The sequence below is a fragment of the Cucurbita moschata genome, unplaced genomic scaffold (genome assembly GCF_002738365.1).
Source record: "Cucurbita moschata cultivar Rifu unplaced genomic scaffold, Cmos_1.0 Cmo_Scf00021, whole genome shotgun sequence".
Taxonomy (NCBI): domain Eukaryota; kingdom Viridiplantae; phylum Streptophyta; class Magnoliopsida; order Cucurbitales; family Cucurbitaceae; genus Cucurbita; species Cucurbita moschata.
In genome coordinates this window covers 139,821-155,525 of record NW_019268537.1, presented here as the reverse complement: position 1 = coordinate 155,525, position 15,705 = coordinate 139,821, and the positions used below count along the sequence as shown (strand labels likewise).

The 15,705-nt window shown below is 34.1% G+C and overlaps 1 protein-coding gene across 1 annotated transcript; it reads right to left on the bottom strand.

Annotated features, from left to right (window-relative positions):
- Positions 1-2,161: 2,161 nt before the first annotated feature.
- On the bottom strand, positions 2,162-14,063 carry LOC111458374. Its single transcript, XM_023101000.1, has 24 exons — positions 13,664-14,063; positions 13,183-13,310; positions 12,767-12,851; positions 12,406-12,459; positions 12,167-12,258; positions 11,963-12,066; positions 11,050-11,125; positions 9,865-10,294; positions 8,774-9,106; positions 8,515-8,685; positions 8,273-8,371; positions 8,111-8,183; positions 6,688-6,815; positions 5,982-6,258; positions 5,663-5,877; positions 5,461-5,585; positions 5,073-5,193; positions 4,586-4,641; positions 4,388-4,478; positions 4,102-4,294; positions 3,946-4,014; positions 3,767-3,870; positions 3,631-3,693; positions 2,162-2,520 (listed from the first exon to the last, which is right to left on the bottom strand). The coding sequence occupies exons 1-24, from the start codon at positions 13,727-13,729 to the stop codon at positions 2,413-2,415; spliced, it is 3,261 nt and encodes a 1,086-aa protein (XP_022956768.1). The 5' UTR covers positions 13,730-14,063; the 3' UTR covers positions 2,162-2,412.
- Positions 14,064-15,705: the final 1,642 nt, after the last annotated feature.

The following is a 15,705-nucleotide window of genomic DNA, read 5'->3' as shown; positions in this document are numbered from 1 at the left end:
TATCTTTATCTTTAAATTTGTTTGAACAATTAACAATTTAATCTATATATTTGAAAACTTATACACTTTAATCCATATTGTGACCATTTAATTTTGTAATATTTAGTTTATAAATGCATTTTAGTTTCTAGTTAATTTATTAAGAAATTATTACATTAAGTTTTAATAACTTGATAAGAAAATTTTAATTTCTCAATATATTCTAATTTTAATTATCATTTTTAGACCAATTTTTTTTTTAAAAAAAATGTTAGAAATGTCATGTTATATGTGCATACACAACAAATCCCATATATGTCATATCATAGAACAAAACATAACAATAAATAAATAAATAAATAATAATAATAAACAAAAAACTAAAAATTATAATAAGGTTGAAAAGTCAAAACATGGAAATTAAATTTTGTGTTAATGAAGTCTCCCAGAAAGCCCCCTCATATTCCTCTTTCTCATCCCCTTTTAACAAACTCCCTAAAAAACTCCCCCTCTTTAATTTTCCTTTTTATTTATTTATTTATTTATTTATTATTATTATTATTATTTGTTTGTCCATTGTGCATGTAATTGCTCTTTTTTGTACCTATTCTTTATTTTGCTATAACAAATTCCCTAATTTATATATATATATGTATGTAAACATTAAAATAATTACCACCACTTTTCATTTTTTAAAATCATACCAAATTTTTTGACGAATTAGATATTTGCACCTCAATCTAATTGTTCGCGTATTTGTCCTACTTAAATGTTCAGATGGACGAATGTTGATGGGAGAGTATAGAATAGACCCGCGCTTGAATTCTTGGATCATAGAGTTGATGCTTCCCGTAAACATCAGGTAGGAGAAAGAGAAGGGGTGTAGTTGGTGTGTCACCGGGTAGAACTTGTTTTGTAATATAAAATGACATGCCGCTACTTGAATCTTTTGGGTGTGAGATGCTCGTTTAATCTCTGTATTCATCTCTTTCTAAGTAAAAAAGTCTTTTACAAGATCGAGCGTAATAAGTGTAATATGTGCAACAATACATGCGATGCGATTGATCTTTTAGTCGAGATTATATGATTTATATCGATTGAGACATATTCATATTGACATCTATTATCAATGTCAATTACTCAAACTCGTTGCATTGTTACCTTTAGTTGTTATCCTTAAATTTTATTTTATTTTTTTAAATGGCGATTTTTTTTTAGTATTATACATGTATTATGCAGCAAGCACCATTAGGGATTATTTTGGTGTTATGTCAAATTTAAACAAACCATTTACTTTTCTTCAATTATTATTAAAATAATACTAATCTTTTGAATTATTTACTTTCCTTGAAACATCATCTAAATAGCCCATTTAATATCTAATATTTTATAGAGTTTTAAATTTATATTACAAAATTACTATTTCATCCCCTCCCTCCCCCTTCCGTTTTTTACATTTCAATTTTTAAATTTTATTAGATTTTCATGCTCATTTTTTTTTTCTTCATATATTTATAGTTTCAACATAAACAGATAAATAGAAATCGGCAAAACAACAAGAATACTAATAAAATGTTTATTTCTTAATTTAAATATTTTATAATTTTTTATTTTTATAAGTATCTTGAAATTTTGAAAAGAAAATAATAATAATAAAATAATAATAACCATTGTTTTTTTCTTTCTTTCTATATATGTGGCCTAATAAATAGCGGGGTTTAGGTTGAATTATTACATTTTTGAGGGGTCAATGTGGAAGATGAGAAGGACCACTTAGCAATGTGCAAAATTACCATAATTATAAGCTTTGGTGTATTTTCCATATGGTCCGTGATTGCCATTTCAGGATGTGGATATCTTTATTTGTTTTAGGATGGATTTTATTAAATTCTAAAATTCTATTTATTTGAGAATATTTATAATTATATCATTTTATTAAAATAATTTATTTGTGAGTAATTATTAATATAAATGAATAAAAATTAAATTAAAATTTAAGACATGTTTTATTACTAAATTATTATAATAGAATAAGATTTATAAGTATATCTCACCGTTAATTATAATATAATTTTCTTTTATTTTCGTTAAAAATTCGAATATTTAACTTTTTAGTTAAAAATGTAAGGTAAGGTAGAGCTAGAACGATCTGTGGAATAAAACTATCTCCGAAACAATCTCGAAGTTAAATAAATTTTATATTCCATTAATACTCAGAAAAGTATTGTACAGATTTGTTTTGATACAAACTCAAAGATAATTACATTTATGGAACCAGAGGAGGGGGAAGCTTTGTTACAGTTCAGATGTTTGTTTAGCAGATCTATGTTTGTATGAAAAGATGGCAAAAAAAGGGCCTCTGTTGCAGAAATTATGATATGTACAGAAGACCTTTGTGCAAGTAAAATGTAATATAATATACCAATTTGCACCTCACAGTTGCCACCATTTACGATTTTCCATTCTCTTTGCCAGTTCCTTCGCCATATCTGCAAAGCTCTCAGCTCCATTCTGCAGTTCTTCAGTTCTTTCCCTGAGTTTCTGGTGTCAATCGAACAGGACAAGTAAGAGGTTGCATTCATTGTGTGCCACATTCTTACTAAATTGATATTCAAATATAAAAGATGAAGAACTACGAGATATTTGAGGTGTACTTGAACTGTGAGATCCCACATCGGTTGAAGAGGAGAACGAAACATTCCTTATAAGGGTATGAACACCTCTCCCTAGTAAATACGTTTAAAAACCTTGAGGAGAGGCCCACAAGGAAAAACCCAAAGAAAACAATATCTATTAGCGGTAGACTTAGGCCATTGTAAATGGTATCAGAACCAGACACTGGACGGTGTGCCAACGAGAACGTTGGCCCCAAATGGGGTGGATTGTGAGATTCCACATCGGTTGGAGAAGGGAACGAAACATTCCTTATAAGGGGTGTGTAACCCTTTCCTTAGTAGACATGTTTTAAAACCTTGCGGGGAAACTCTTGAAGGAAAACCCTAAAGAAGACAATATCTACCGGCGATAGGCTTAGACGATTACATGAAGCCTCCCTCTCTTTCACAATCTCACTCAAGTCTAAGCCAACTAATCTACCTTTTCCCCAAATAATTTAATACGATATGCTGATCATCCTGAATCCCGCTCCAGCTGCACAGGAAACTATTTCATATATGGTTTTGACTAGTCAAACAACGGACTATAGTTTACAACGACGTAGTTCGATGGTGGTGATCATCCTAATGAGTTTTGATGTTGGGTACGACTACATTAAGTTGTTTCAGACATCCAAAGTAGAGGATAATCATGAAGCAAATGTGAGATCCCACATCGGTTGGGGAGGAGAACGAAACTTTCTTTATAAGGGTGTAGAAACCTCTCTCTAGCAGACGCGTTTAAAAAACCTTAACGGAAAACTCAAAAAAGATAATATCGGATAGCGGGGGCTTGGACTGCTACAGCAAATGTGTTAGTTTGCTATAAGAATCTAAATCTCTCGAAGTTAAGCTACGATATTTCCCTATTTGAAAGAGACACCTAACAGTTAATAAGCCATATATCACAGCATTTTATGGCATTCATATCTCATGAGCAACCAAAACCTATCATGTAAGATGTAAAAATAGAACAAGGCTATTAATTGAAACATACATCAAGCTTCTGCTGGCGTTCTAATAGCTTATTCCTGGCTTCTTCAGCTGCCGTAGAAGCACTCTGGGAACACTCATAGCAGTCAGAGAAAATTCAAAGAAAGGTAAAAACCATTCCAAATCATCATAACTAATACCTCAGCTTTTCTGTATTTGGCCTTAATTTCTTCAGCTGTCCTCATCTTAGGTTGTGAGTCAGTACTACCACCTTCAAATAACTTTTCCTTCTCCGACCTCTTGCCTTCATTGACGTCGAAATGTAAGTGTAAAATGTAATACAAATCAAGAAAATACCAGCAGATGAGAGTACTAATACCTTCCTTTTCATTCTTGTTTTTCTTCGGTGAAAACCGCACGACTAAAGGTTCATCAATTTCAATGTCATCTGCATCAGAAACCAATGCAGATTCAGAAAATAATAGAAAGGTATTAAAGGTGGTGAAGGAGTGCAATATAAGCGCAAGAACACAACCTATGTCAAGCTCAATGACGCCTAGCTCATCTGTGACACCTTTGGAAGGCTTTAAAAATGGAGGATATGAGAACAAACTTTCCAGATGTGAATCATTCAGTTTACAAAGGCTTAAAGGGTCCACATCGTTTTCCACTTTACTGCCCTTGAAGCCCTTAACAACACTTTCTAAAAACCCAGAAACAGTAGCATCCTTTGACAGTTGAAACGACACGAAATGAGACATTCGGATAGAAGACTTTTCAAAACAGCATTAGAAAATGGCATGAAAGTAGAGCAATATTACTTGTTTGTTCTGGCTTGGGTAAAAGTTGTTCGAGGCTTCCGTAGCAGCTGCAAGGACTTCGTCGTGGAGGGAAGGGAACGACTCGGGAATCCTAAAAATGAAGAATAACACCTCAAATTGATGAAAAGCTTGAAAGGAGGAAGACACACTGATCTCCTCATAACACGCACACACACACTATGATATTGGGAGAAAAACCTGAAAGCATTTTCGTAGATCAATAGAGACACTACAGCCAACTCAGTCCCATTTAACTGTAAAATCAAATCATAATACGAGTAAGTAAAACACTCATGATACAAAGCTATCAATCTAAATTAAGCTACTCATGATAATCGGTTTGATAGTGAGCCAAAACAAATTGCAGACAAATTGTATGGTACATCTAGAAGCATCATGCGTAAGAAGATCGAGAAATCCAAATAAATGCAGTGCAAGAAATATGCATATTTGGGTTCACATACACCTGTTAATTTTTCTTCCATGGTGTTTTTACAATTAAAAAACGAAAATTTGTTTGAATACTAAAGAGAATAGCACAAAGAAAGTAATATGATAAAGTGTGAATAAAAAGAAGATAGTGGAAATTCCACATAAAAGAGAGCAGGCAGTGAATAATAAGATTTTTATTGGTAATATAAACTGAGATAAAATATTTCGACTAGAGAATTAGGGGAGAGAGAACCAGCATGATTTGGCCATCATCAGAAGAACATATTGTTTTCTCCATGTTTGTCTTGAAGCTCCACCGTAGAATTGAGGTCAAGGAACTTTCCCACACCACTTGCTCAAGATTTTGGAAGGATCTGCTTAGAGATGGAAGCCTAACTATTAATACAACCAAGGTACCATTGCTTAAGCTAAAACAGGTAATATGCATGGTTTTCAAGTTAGGATATACCAATGTTATAAGAGAAAAAGAAAAAGAAAATGCAAAACAAGACAATATAGAAACTTTGTTCCTCTCAATAGTTCAGAGAATAATTAAATCCAGTTCTCAAAATATTTTTTTACCATAATTTCTCAGGAAAACTCAAGTTTCGATTCTTAATTTAGCACGCTCAGAACTTCACCTGATCTCAATCACACCATTTTGATAAAGAACAACCAAGCCAGACACTTTGCCGTCCTTCTTTAACATTGATGTCCAACAACATGGCTTCGAAAGATTCACTTTCTGTAAAAACTTATTCTCACCCTATAATAAGGACGCTCAACATATTAGCAAAAACAGATTAGAAATGGAGGAAGCATGGTAAGAAAACCAGAGGGCACCTCATTCATAAGCTTCAATGGGTGCAGGTATAAAGCTGTCTCACAGCAAAGCAAAACGAACAAGTTAGCAATTCCACTGGAGGTATCGGCTCCAACTTCATGCAATGTACGTCCAGAGTGGGCATTGGCAGGTACAGAATAGCTTTCTCCAGTGATCTTTGGGGTGCTCGGTGCATGAGCTACACTGAGTGCTTCAGGTGATAAGTAATCACTCTCTGAACAAAAACTTGATGTGACTAAAACAAATCTAAGAGTAGCAAGAGTAGAGAAATGAAAAGAAACAGAAACGTTTTTTTTTTCGTTCTAATGAAATACATACCAATGATATACATAGATATTGAACTCGACTCCTTTGCATATGTTGATTGGAAGCTGATGATTTCACCGTTGGTACTATCGAGGACAGCTAAATATGAATTTTTGGTCATTGCTAGCAAAATTCCCTTTCTGGGTGGAATAGACTCATCAGAACCAGCCTCCAAGTGATTTGTATCTGGAAATGATTTGATCGCCAAAGATATGACTGGAGATCTTGAGTTCGACACGTCATTTGTCAGATACAGCAGTGATAATGTGTTAGTATCAAACACTGCAACCTGTTATAAATATTCAAGAGTGATCCAGAATGTATTTGATAGGACTTCGTTTCAATTATCAACAATTTTGGCTAAGCAAGAGAGGACTAGAGAGCCTGTGAGCCTCACAAAAAGATACCAAAAGTATACCCCATTTCGATTGAACAATACCTTAAAGACCCAAATACTCAGTGCTCTGCGATCTAACTAAGAATATTCATCAGAGCCCACAAAATCACCCAAGCACATGCCCCTACATAGTAGGAATGGTCACAGGACACGCCCTCACATATTACATGGCTCTCCCATTTTCACTTTCTTGTGTGTATAAAACTTCGTGATTTGGGATCTATTGGTATTATGCTTATGCTCGAGAATACTCGGGGCAGTAGATAGATCAATGAATTTTGACACTTCAACAAATAAACATGATGTGCACGATAAACTCACCTGTCCACATTCAAATCCAACAGCAAGTACGGCTCCACAGTTCTCAAAACTTAGAGTGCTAACAGAAGAATTTACAACAGAAAACACAGCTACACATTGGATTCCTTCTCCACCATGCATATTATGAACTACAAGCACGTTAGAAATAAACAAATATCATTCATTGAAATACAGTAGTAATCTATGTGTCATGCTACTTTGGGAGAAAGGAAAAATAAAAGTTCTTACTCTTCAAGGCCCAATTGTCTCCTACTTACACTCGACAACCAACTGGCTGCCTTCATTTTTTTTATAAGAGACAATTTCATTGATGATAGAAATTTACAAAAGAGATGTAATACCCATGATGTTTATAAAAGACTTTCCCAATTTGCAACGAGGGAGGAAACCCTAAACCCTAACTAAAGGAAGTAAAAATGTTAGACAGTTTACCAACTGGCTGCCTTCATTCAATCAGCCGCATCTTTTATGGCTACTCTTACTAACAAACGGGGTGGGGGTGGGGGTGGGGGTAGGGGCGTGGGTGCAGATTCCTAACACTACTGCTGAGCTGAGTTGGGCTTTAGTTCAAAACTTGGCTGAGGTGGTAAAGAGCAGGCTGGGCTTTAGATTGGGTCCCTTTGCTAGTTTCAGTTATGATATGAAAAATTGGGTGTATCCCATCTACCTTCAAAGGAGTGCCAACCCTCTCCATTCATTCCATTCCTGGGAAAGAGCCTTAAAAGATTTGAAACCAACTTTTGCATTTGACTACAAAGAAGCATGGTTGATAAGGTAACCTTAGAAATACCAAGTCCCCTACTAGACGTTCCACGTCTCTATGGTACTTTACAACATTAGCTTTCATGGCTTGTTGAGCTCATATGATTTGAAACTTGAGACCACCCAAAATGACAACCTCCTCTTTACTTTATATTTCTAATCAATTCCGTTGAAAATGATGCTCTAGTCATACCAATAAAGAAGGAACTGGGCCATACAACAGTTTGAACAAAGTATTTCTGGTGAAGACAGGGTAAGAAGTGTTATCCTAGTATTCCATCCCTGACGCTCATGTAGCCCAACTTTTGGCTAATCAAATGCAAAACATCGTAGATAGACTCCAAACATTTGTTGATCACTCTTAACATGTCATCTGTGTAGTCATATACCATGCTATAATCCTATATGGAATGATTGTCATTCAAAGTTCGCACAGCTCTTGCCAAAGAACACTAGTAAACACGTGGGTAGGCTTTTAGTATGCCAGGTAGCCCCCACATCTCCTTAATGAATATTTTGTTTCAAAGATCATACATTAACTAGCTAGCCTTTAGCCATTTTCTTCTAATCCAAAATACATCCAAGTACTAAGGATATTGCTGAAGGTAAATCTAGAAAACTATAGTTATCAATAGAGTGAATTTTAAGTGCAAAAATATACCTTCATTCTTAGTCTCTGTCACATAGTGTAAACTTGCCCCTTCCGAGCTCCCAATTAGTTTGTAAAGACGAACCTACAAACTCCCAAATGTAGATATAGTGACCTAATCATTTATTTCAATTCTCTGAAAAGAAGGGAACTTAAAAGAATAAATGACATTACCAGACCACATTCATTGCCCACAGCTACGGATAGAGTGACCGAGCAAAAGTCCAAAGCTGATATCGAAGCACTTAAACCAGCAATATTTAAACCAATTACCTGTACATGATGCATGCCATATTCAAAAGTGCTCTACAGATGAAACTCATGAATTTGCTCATAACCTAACATAAACAAAAGAGTTTATCTGCAGAATATAATATAATTGGAACTTGCAAGAAAACATAGCATGAAATACAAACCTCAGGCTCAAAAGAGAAAATAAGTGAGAAGGATGGATATGTTGCATCCCATATTCGAATTGAGCCATCTTGGTAACCAGCTATATAAACTCTCTCAACCTGATAATCTTCAGCATCATGAAGTTGACATGGTATACCACCAGTCAAAGGCCACGTTGTATCCCTCGGAACCTGAGTACGATGTTTTGTGATTTTTAACTGTAAAATATTTTCTTTCACTATTAAATTAGGTTGACTAATCATATAAAAGTTAGAATACCTCATTCAGAGCCCTGAAGACCGTTTTCTCTCTATGAATGAAACCCAACTTCGTAACCATTACACGTGGTTCAATATTGGGTATTACCATAGGATATTGCAGGCCAGAACCAGAAGATATTTTCTTTTGCTGAGACATTATGCTAGACAAGTACGCATTATCATAAGCATGCAACTGTCCAGGATTGGCCAGTACAAATAGGAAAGTGCCTCTTTTCGTTTCACCAACGTTAAGTGATAAAACGATATCCGCAAAAGAACCATCAAGTGTTAGATCAACACGTTCCATGCATTTTAAGCTTTTTATTCCAGGAGACCAATCAAGGCTTAGAATCTGTAACAAGAACAATCATATTATGAATATGAAGCAATACATAGTAACAGAAAAAAGTAAAGTTGACAAAAATATGCAAAGATTTAATGAAGAAACAAACTAAAGTTTTACTATGCATTGATTATAGGACTCAAATTAGTGAAAACATGAAGAATATGTTCGTTTTATTTTACATTCTATGGAAGTACATATTCAAGCAGAAGATTTTAGAGTGCTCCTATAGTTCTGCGTTATAGTGCCCCAACACATGATCGTGGGGCCTTCTAGATTTCCAACGCATCACAAAGTAGTCCAATTTTCCATTAACAACATATGTAACAGTCACCCAAAACATACAGAAAGCATATACACAAGTTCGATCATAGCAAGTCACATTATATAAAAACAAGCTTATAATGCATATTGAAAGATTTCTAGACTAAGTTGTTCATCTCTTCTAACAAAGCTTCACTTGCAAGTCTTGCCTACAATTTTCTATGAAATATTGTTAGTCTTTTCCTTTCTTATACAACATTGATTATTGGAATAAACAGCCAAATGAGGAACACCAAAGGGCAGGACCCGAAGCCTCTATAATAGAATTGGAAGAAACCCACAAAGCTACATTGATGTGTACAACATAGTAGCCTCACAAGCTTGTTAGTTTGCATCCCAACTAACGATTATAAGTTTCCACCTTTCTTAAATCACATACGAAATAGAAAACTATGCAACTATAATGGAGAGGTAGAAAGACTAAAATTTAGTGCACATCATACAGTAAGCACTTCTGGAGATCCGATTTCATCACCACCATATACAAAAAGCTCCCCCTTGTGATTTTGCAACTCACTTGGAGACCAACGCAAAAGAATCACAGGCAGTCTTCTATCGCCTGATGATAACTGAAGCTTGACAGCATTATTACGAGATTGATTAACTTGCTGATCTTTGGAAGAGGTAACATTTGAAAAATTCCAAAATAAGATATCTCCATCAACATAGCCAACAGCTAGGATCGACCCATCACTTGTTACCCAACAAAGAGAGCTTATTTCTTTCTCCAATTCAAGGTCTGATACATCTGTTGAGTGATTAGTTATGTTACTCTCCGTCAATTCAAGGTCCTTGTGACCTCTTACTAACACAGCTCGATCTTCTGAAGCATCCCAGAGAACAAGCAAGCCATTTTCATATGCAATCAGCAGTCTGTAAAAGATGACATGCCATAAATTTTACATAGAACAAAATAAAATTTATTAAGTGCATTGAGCCAAGTTACATTCATGAAAATAAAAGCTTATTAGGTCTTCCCATGTGAACACATATACTAGAAATGTAAGAGGAGAGTATAGAAATATTCAACATGAAGAAATCTCTGTACATGGTCATTGAGTACTAGAGTGGAAGGAATCTAAGGGGTCTCATGCACACCGTTTCAGTTCTCCCACCGTTCTCTCAAGATTTGCGTTTCTCTTTTTTCATCCATGTATGCCAACACAAACAGACAAACCTACTTAACTCTAGGACAAATTCTCAACCCATGCACCTCCTCCCCCAACCCCACACTGAAAAGACTCCATAACTACATGGAAAAGAAAAGGGGGAGGGGGGACTCAGTGTGTACTTCCGAGCTCCAGTCTCAGTAACTAGATGAAAAGAAACACTCACTTGGAAGCATCGGAGAAGATCTAAGCACTCTTTGGGTTAAAAATTATGATAAAGGAAAGGTATCAATTTTGAGGTCAAACAGAGACTAATCCAAGGTCACAATCAAAGCCTTAAAAGACTAGAGTTTATTACCCAAGGGCTTCCAGCACTATGTGGCTATTAGAGTTTTCAAACCACAAGTACCTTCACAAAATCATCCTATATTCAAATAACAGCCCAACAAACTACTTCATAAATAGTGGGTAAAGGCTTTGAACGGGGAAACAAGAGGCAAAGATAAAATGTTTTCTTGCCGATTTCCAAGAGAACAAGGTTGAAGGAGAACTCCAACAACAGAAGTTTGATCAGGCAGATCCACACCAGTTACATCTGAGAAATCAAACATATAATACATGTCAGTATGATCTACAAATTCAGAGCTACTTTATCATCCCAACCTCATTTACAATAACAAAAAACAAAAAAACAAAAGAAATTTGAAGGTGAAATTAATCGAGTATTTTGACTGGCTCAAAGCTCAGAAGTCCTTTCCTCTAAAATGCACTGGCTCAAACTTTTCTTTCTAATGTTTTTTGTTTCTAATCCTAAATAAGAAGTCTTAAACTCATAAAATGTGTCCATTAAACATTCAGTAACAAGTTTAATCGTCATTTCATTACTAAGAAATTGTCCACAGCCTAATTTATGCAATACAAGTGAACTGACCAGGTGGAAGGAACTCTTATTTTACTGAATTTGCAAATAACACATGCTACATTCTATTATTATCGATTTATATGTAAAGCAATTAAGATGAGACGTGGAGTTATCGGATTATAAGATAACCACGTAACTACCATCGTAACGCACATCAAAGGTATAAATGATAAAACCATTCATTACATGTTCTTTCTCCTCAACCATATAAACCCTCTTTGGTGCAGCTTTATATATATACGAGTGTTCGAATTTGCTTACATGCACCTCAACTTTTTTCATGACAATCGCTTGACCCTACTTGTAGGATATTCAACCCAGATAAGTAGCCACCAAGACTTTAATCCATTTCCGTCGAGCCTTTTACCATTTACCTTGGTCGTCCACTAGGGATGCAATTTAATATTTAAGATGACAACTATGGTTGAAACTAAGAATCTACATAATGTAGACAAGATCACATGAGATTTTAGAGATGCTTTAATCCACATAAAAAGAAAATAATAGTACCAGATATGACATTTGAAGTAAGATAGTAGGGTAATAGTTTGATTTTTCTTTCTTCAGCATCAAACTTTAAGACAGCCACCATAGCATATTCACTTCCTACATACCTGAATACAATGACAGGTCATCATTTTCATTTATTTTCAATTAATAAGTTCAAAACAATTTTTTTTTTAACAAAGAAAATAATTTATGCCGGTATCGTACATGTAGCAGGTGCCATAAAGTACAGAGAAGGCCGTTATATTGGATTCCCATCGTAAAGTAGAAACTAACTGCCTACGCTCCAATTCCCAAACCTAACATTACCATACACATTAGTAACTGGTGGAAAAGAAACTACAGAAAAAAAAAAGAATGAAACAAGCTTACTCAACAAATATAGTACAGAAGCTGCAAATGCCTTTAGGTAACTGATAAAAAGTTAATAATGTCGAGACTCTAACCTGGATTTCATTATCGTTCGATATGCTTACTAGAAAACCTTGATTGTGTAAGAACTGTAAAAATGAACAAAAGTAAACGTTAAAACGTCGTGATGTCGGAATATCAGCGATGTATATAGAAGCGCCAACCAGACGAGAAACTTACAGGCTAAAATGCATGCATTTGCTCAATCCAATAAACATACTATGTCATCCAAGCCATAAAATTCATTTAAAGTTTCGTAAACCATGCGAGACGTGAATGATATAACAAAACTAAGAAGAGATGAACGACGTTCATCCGATTGAAGAGAATGCTTAATGCTGTAGGCATGGGTAAAAGATAGACTTTTTTTTTTTTTTCTAAACCATAATTAGAGACCTCCAAATTTTTAAATGGCAATGGTTTAGTAGAAGTGAAAATAGCTTCAATGCTGTCACCACCAAGAACTTTTATTCGACCATCCCTGCAGCAAGAAAGACCAAGAATTAAAACAACAACAACTAAGAATGGTTGAACATATTTCCTTCCAGATAAGGATGGTTGGAATTCATTCCATTCCATTCCACTCTTCAAATGCTAAGACACTGAACCATCACTCAAGTCACTTTCCCACTTGCAAAAATTTCAACAAATTGGAATTAATGAAAATCTTAAAGGGGTTATGAATACATTATCCATAATAATTTGAAAGTAGATCAATAACTAATGATTAATGATAAATAATCAATGACCTTTAAAGCAATAACTAATGATTAGTGATAAATAATCTTCCAAAAGGTAGCAAGCTAACTTACAGTGTTCCCACAGCTAAAAGACTCTGTATGGGGTCATAAGCAAGAATAGATGCAGTAGGCGGGATCCCATAGTGGAGAGTGACCCGTGGGTCCAAATCAGCTGCACCCAATACTCCCTTCTGGGCCCTCTGCCATCAAAAGAACATTTAAGTGAAACACTAATGGTGATTGTAGATTATAATATAGCTCAAAAACCATATGCTAGGCAGCTAGGCACGTGAAAAGAAACTATTTCTATTGAGCCCCAAAGCACAAATTAATCATGCTCAACATAACTTTACAGGCCTAGCATTGAGTAACACACATAATAGAAACGGTGCAAAAGGAAATAATTGATCTCGAAATAAATTTTCCTCATGATTGCACCATAGTTCAAGCTGAATTCACGGATACCCATCAACGATTGTTGAGTTAAGCAAAAGAATGTTCAAATCCAAAAGGGGGCGGAAGCAAAATGCGAAGAACTTTCGAATTAATCTACCGAAGAAGGAGCTGACGACGACGAAGATTGTTGATCGACGGGTTTATGAAAGAATTTGGAAAACATGGCGGATTAACCAAAAACAGGGACTGTGTTCGGTTTTGCGTTGATCTTCTTCGAAATGTAACTTGATTCTTGATTCTCGTCCGCCTTCGGGTTATGGGTATTGTTCAAAAGATGAAGATAACGCATCGGATGAAGAAATGTTTTCTCAGAAGAACAATGGAATTGGATGGTAATACGGATGGGGTTCTTGGGGATGGTTGGAAGATGGCCAATTTTGCATAAACAGAGCTTGCTTGATCTCCCGTCAAAAAGAAAAGTTCGGACTCCTGAAATCTAAATTGCCTGGTCCACGCCGGGAAAAACTCTAGTAGGACTTTGTTTTTTCTTCTACATATTCTTCATAATTTTTTTCAATTAACCATTTATCCATTTTATTTTATAAATCTTAAGCAATTCTTAACTGTTTCTTTCCAATATTACTACAAATTTTCTCATCCATAGTTGAACAACTTTAAAAAAAAATATTACCAAAAAATAAAAAAAATTGTAATTGGATTTGAAAAGTCAATAATAATAATAATACCCTTAAACGTTCAATAACCCACTAAATACTATAAGAATTTGACAAAGAAATATTGTCATCAATGTATCTTTCTTTTTGTATATTAAATTTGGACGTATTAACTTAACTATTAACGTACAATCTTCTTGAAATATTTAAGTCCCAACGTCTCTAGATGATTTTATTATTATTATTTTTGCTACTTTAAGCATGTGTATGGGTCGTGTGTAGAAAAATAATGCTCATCCAATTGTACAAGAAGAGGATCCCAATGACACTTGGTTTTAAATCTCATTAGTCTTAATAATGATGGTCATATTGTATGTGTTTGCATTTCACGATCTTACTGATGATGTCGTTTGTTGAATCATTTTAAAATGTTCAACATGTGTTTATTTTATTTTATTTTTTATTTTTTGTTGATAATATTAATATATTAATGGGTAAATTATTGTTATACTTGCATTTAGATGTATTATATAAGTAATTTTGTATTTATTTTCAGTAAACTACGAATTTATGATTGGTTATGAATTGTTCGACTATTATTTGTGGCGGAAAAATAATTAATCAATTATAGATTTGTCCATCCACTTAGATATATAAATAAAGTATAAACTTCAAATATTTATAAAAGTTAAAATAGAATTAAGTTATTTTAAAGTCAATAAATTTTTAGGCTGAATTAATAAATTAAAAAAAAAACTATAAATTTTAGATATGGTCTAAAAATAATAATTTTTTTCAAAAAGTTAAAAAATCTAAAGAAAAAATACATTTAAATTTTAAAAAACAATAGAAATAAACGCCTCTTTTAAAAATACTCTTCAATTTTTTAAAATATTAAAAAATATTCTTAAATTTTCAAAAATTTCATTTCTATCCAATTTTTATATAAAAAAAACTTTAAATATTATTTACTGACTTTCAAAAGTAATATTGGAAGGTTTGGAAATAATTTTTAATGGTTTATATATTAAGAAGGTAAAAAAAAAAATTAAATTCACAGTGTTAAATGAATTTTTAAAAAATAAAATAAAATATTAAGTTGAAAATTATTGATGATTTTTTTAAAAAAAAAATTTAAGATATTTTTGAAAAAAATTGAAAAGCATTATTAAAACTTATAAAAAAAATTAAATAGGAACAAATTGCAAAACTTATATAATTTTATGATCTAATCCTTTTTAAATAATAATTTACCGTTCACTCGCCGTCTCCGTTCCCCACTTACCGTCATCGTTCGCCGCCTCACAGTCGTGAAAGGAACAAGGGCTTAGTCCAGACCTATGGGTTCCATCGCCGTCACGAACGAACGCCTGCCGCATTAGACTTTTCCCTCTCCTTCGTCATTTCTCAATCCGCCGTCGTAATACAAAAGACTTTTCATAGCCATAGCCGATTTCACGATTTGCAGAAGACTTGTCTTAATTTTGGATAAAGCTTCAAGATTCAGTCACGTGCCCTCAGCTAC